The sequence below is a fragment of the Atta cephalotes genome, assembly GCF_000143395.1.
Source record: "Atta cephalotes unplaced genomic scaffold scaffold00017, whole genome shotgun sequence".
Taxonomy (NCBI): domain Eukaryota; kingdom Metazoa; phylum Arthropoda; class Insecta; order Hymenoptera; family Formicidae; genus Atta; species Atta cephalotes.
This window is the reverse complement of record NW_012130081.1, coordinates 1,662,073-1,666,982: the sequence shown is the minus strand read 5'-3', so window position 1 is coordinate 1,666,982 and position 4,910 is coordinate 1,662,073. Positions and strand designations below refer to the sequence as shown.

The 4,910-nt window shown below is 27.0% G+C and overlaps 1 protein-coding gene across 1 annotated transcript in view; it reads right to left on the bottom strand.

Moving 5' to 3' along the window:
* Positions 1 to 2,064: 2,064 nt before the first annotated feature.
* The window catches only part of LOC105618499 (dedicator of cytokinesis protein 1), a 13,764-nt gene continuing 10,918 nt past the window's right edge, over positions 2,065 to 4,910 (bottom strand). Inside the window, exons 21-23 of the mRNA XM_012200033.1 lie at positions 4,360 to 4,467; positions 2,599 to 2,866; positions 2,065 to 2,514 (exon numbers count right to left, since the gene is read on the bottom strand). Of these exons, the coding sequence (XP_012055423.1) occupies positions 2,065 to 2,514; positions 2,599 to 2,866; positions 4,360 to 4,467 (826 nt within the window). The remainder of the gene's footprint in view (positions 2,515 to 2,598; positions 2,867 to 4,359; positions 4,468 to 4,910) is intronic.

Below are 4,910 nucleotides of genomic sequence, written 5' to 3'. Positions count from 1 at the left end.
AGTAATATATATAGTAATATATATAATATATATATAGTAATTTAAGATTGAATTATTTTAAGCATTAAAAGATTCAGCTTCGATCGTTATAGGCTTTTAATTTCTAGAAAAAAAGAAAGATTGTTTCAGTTTAGATACAAAGATGATACATTAGATGGTACATTAGTTAATTAGTAATTATATAATTAGTAATTATATAATTAAGAAAGCAAAGCACTATATTAAATTTCTTAATTTTTAGAATCAATATATTGTCAATTTTTTCGATTACATAACAAAATTGGTGTCAAAGCTAAGAACTGTATTCATAAATGCTCTGTCAAATACATAGTTATGTATTTGTTTTCTTTTTTGGAATAAATTCCGTAAATAAGTAAACAAGTTGAACTAACATAAGAACAATAACTTTGAATACAGATCTTTGTTACATTAATTATTATAATAATGAATAAACTATTAAGCTCTTTATTTTTTAGCTTATTGATTCTTTAGCTTTGTGCATTAGATAAATATCAAATATTACACGATACTTTTTATTAGCAATACATATAATGCTCTCTAACGCTTTTAATAAATAAAGCACTAATCTCTTTGGCATGAGACTCAAATAATAATGATGAAAAATGTAATAAATAACTTGTATCAACGATATAAACGATTGTTTCTGATAGTAAGGTTTTAGAATATGCTGTAACTAAAAAGCAACACAAATCGGTATCCTAATTGATTGTAAAGTCTTTATGATTATAAAATTAAAAATTATAACTTTTTGTAATTTACTTAAACATTTACTCTGATTTTGTGCTCAATTAAGAAGCACACTTAGTATCATATGACTGTATTACGACCATTATATAATCATTACATTATTCATTTGGATGAAATAGATATGCAAAAAACATATGCATTATCATTATTGCATACTGAATATGTTTATAAACAATCAATATCTTCTTCTGTATTTTTAAAAATAAGTTAACATATAAGACTATAGTCTCACTGTTAACAAGTATGAATGACTTATATAAACATTAACACATATAAATTGTTTTACCACTAGATCACAATGGCTCTTGGTAATATTTAAATAACTATATGTCGCGATTAAATTATAACTACTCTCATAATTATGTTATAAAAATCGAATTTGTAAAATAAATTATAATATTATAATAAACAAAAAATTGCAAATGCGTTAACTGTTTTCATTATATTTAATGCGTATTGTATTAGTAATAGCAAATCCGTTCAAAAATGGTTAGTATAAAATATAAAAGGTTTCCAAAGTTTTTTATTATAATTAAAGCTATATATGTATACCTTTTATATCAAAATTTATAAAAAATATATATTTTCCACGAATATATATATCCAAAGTCATATCGAAATGAAGTCTTTAATCGAAAAAATGGACATTACTATAGTATGCTACGCATTGTAATGGATATTACAGCAAGCATGTAAATTGTAATAAAGCAATATTAAAACGTTCAATAATGCGCTTATTTAGAATGAACGATTGTTAAAAGCGAATTTCGCTTTTATCCTTATACAGCACAAATTCCCTACTTTTTTTGCGTCATTTTATCTCGATAATATAAAAATCTTGGATCTCTGAATATAGCACAAAGCTTCGCTATATAAGAATAGAAATGTAATAAATGCATTGCTATAGTGTCAAATAGTGATGTCATTATAGTCTTTGTCACATTGTGCGCATTATAAATTATAAAATATTATATCTTTTAAATCCATATTAACTTTGGATTCCTTTGTCAATAACATTGCTCGTTATATATAAAACAATACTTTCTGTTGTACAGAGTACATTTGTAAAGGATTTTGTGTCATAGTAGCGTGTACTTATTAGCTTATCTTAAATCGCGAAAGAAAGGCACAAAGAAATATATTATAACACTAACGCTAATGAATGGTAACTCTTCTAAATATTAACGATACAAAAATTAGATGGAGAATGCTTTTATAAACGTAGGTGATTGCTATTTTGTTCACAACACTTGGCAAGGTGAACATCGTGACGTCTATATATCATATTGTATTATATTATGCTGTTGACGAATCCTCAACAAGTGAGTTTTCGATATCATTGGAGGCAAATGTATTCTTGTTCAAATTGTGAACCGGTCTTTTTGGTTTCGGTGGAGGTGTCGGCGGTTTAGAGTGACTGTCTACATCATCGTCGGTAGGCGTCGGCAACTTGTTTTTACACTGTCCCGAAGACTTTAGATTATTTAAAGTAGATCGATTAGTGGACAGTTCCTCTGGAAGATTACAATAATCGGCTTCACGCATTTTAATTGGTAAAGGCGGTGGTGGATCATCCTCAGATGCTGTACTATCAGTTGTACCGACGCTATCTCTATTTCCTTTTCCTAAACCGCTTGATTCTAGTCCATTGTTGATGTTTCTTAGGTAATGAGATTGACCAGACCAACGATTACTCATTCTTCTTTCTTTTTCCGCTTCCGATCTTAGGGGACGTTTAGGTGTGAGCTGTAGAAGTGCAAAGAAGTTTATAGTTATTAATTATATTTACTTCAAAATTGTAAGCAATAAGACAATGTTCAAAGTCTTTACCTCTTGTCGAAGTTCGAATATATGTGTTGATTGTAAATTAGATATTAACGATGTAACAGATGATGTTGCTTGTTGAATTGAACTAGATATTTCGGTGGTGGTATACCACTGGCTGGTTGGTTGATCAGTTTTTGTTACTGTAGCAGAATCACTCTTTCGCGAGCTTCTACGTTTCGAATCTTTTTTCTTATATGTTCCTGGACTTGGATTTCCCAATGCTTTTTGCAAAGAGGCCGTTGACAAGATGTGTGAACGCATAGAGTTGTTTCTACAGATTAAAAATATTCGCGCGATTAAAGATGTCTCTATCATTTAAAAAAGAAAACTTGCAACTCTGGATAGATAGAAAAGTTAAAGATCAACTATTAATTGAACAATGCGCAACTCATGATTGAGTAGATAAGCGCGATTGAATCTCATAATAAAATAAATTAAAATTTATTATTATTAAAATAAAATTTTCACAAAAAAAATTAAAATTTACAATTATTAAAATAAAATTTTCTAAACGTGTATATGCTAATATTTGCTGAGGGATCATTGTGGTAAGAGAAATATCGAATAATAATTGCGAAGCCATTCGAGCTTTGCAATAATCTCGTAACACAAGTGTATATTTTTAATTACCTATCGTAGTTATTGTAGACTTAGGAAGTTTAGTAGAGATTGCCAGTTGTGTGTGAAGAAGATATATATTACAGGGATATTTATGATATTATTATGCAAAATAAAATCATGTAGATAAAAAGCAGAATAAATAAATGAACAGATATAAAAATCACAATAATAATCACAAAGAAATAAAATACACTTTTTGTATACACTTAGAATTAAATACATAGAATGATATATATAATATACATATTATAGAAACATGATTATGTGACATTCAAAATAGTTTTTATCGACTTATTGTCTTAAATCTATTCTACAATTGCATAAACGTAATAAATAGTTGTAATTGTAAGAATTGATCAATTACAGTCAAATATTCTTCTCATATTCGGCTGATTGGAGAATTTTTATACTTACAACTACATTTACGCAATATAGAATAGACTTTATATGCTTCTAGAGTTACATTGAAAATTTTTATTTATATATTTAATAGTTATTTTTTAAATTATTCTTTCCTGTTTAATATATATAAACTTCATTATTATTTATTCAATGCTAATTGTAACTTTATTGTTTTATGAATGTTTCCTACTCTCGGAATATATATGTATGTAAAATAAAATAAATTAGATTAGTGTGCAATATATAGGATATATATTAATTGTATAAAAATTAACAAAAAAACAAGCAAAAATAAACATTATGCAGTATTAAATAATATTAAGCATTATGCATGATGCTTTCATTAAAAAATGTAAAATGTAAAAAGAACGAGAACATTTATATAGGAGTATTAAGTGCGACGAAAGGATAATAAGGTATTATGCGAGAGTTTATCAGGTCCAACAGCAATATTCCTGAAATCATATTGCATTCTTTTCTATCATGTGTTCTAAATTTTTATATTATTTATCTTCTATAAATATAAAATGTGATTTTTAATAAATATAAAATAAATTCGTGCATCTAACGATTATCAATTAAAATAGAATATTTATATGTATATTTCATATAAAATCCAAGTATAAATGCATAAATATTTTCTTTGACTAATCGAGATTACACTAATTCATCTACAAAAAAAAAATGCTTTAAATTTTAGTTAGTGCTGGAGGTAAGTTAACACTGGTATGATGACTTTACCTTGACAAATTGACGTTTTGAGTATTATTCGAAGATGTGTTGTTGTTAAAATTGAACGATGTAAGCGACTTGAACGTTGCAACTTGGGATCTTGTAAGTGAAGATACCCTGTAGTGAGTTACACAGCTGAATGGAGTAATTACAGAATAGCTATATATTATTTTACTATTGATACAGATTTCCCAGACCAACAATATTTGATTTTGTATATTTTAAATAATATACATACTAATTTTTGTATATTTTGTTTTTATTTATATACTGCTTAGGAATTATGTTTCGCAGAATGGGCGCATTATTTTGACATTTAATGCACAAGATAATGTTAAAAATAATTGACTTTAATTATTTCTTAAGACAATTAATAACTTTTTAAAATATTGTGTCTTATTTTAATAATGATGATTGTGATGTAGCAATAACATGCTATGCAATAATTATATCTATGTTAGTTACACACACACACACACACACACACACACACACACACACACACACACACACACACACACACACACACACACACACACACACACACACACACACACACA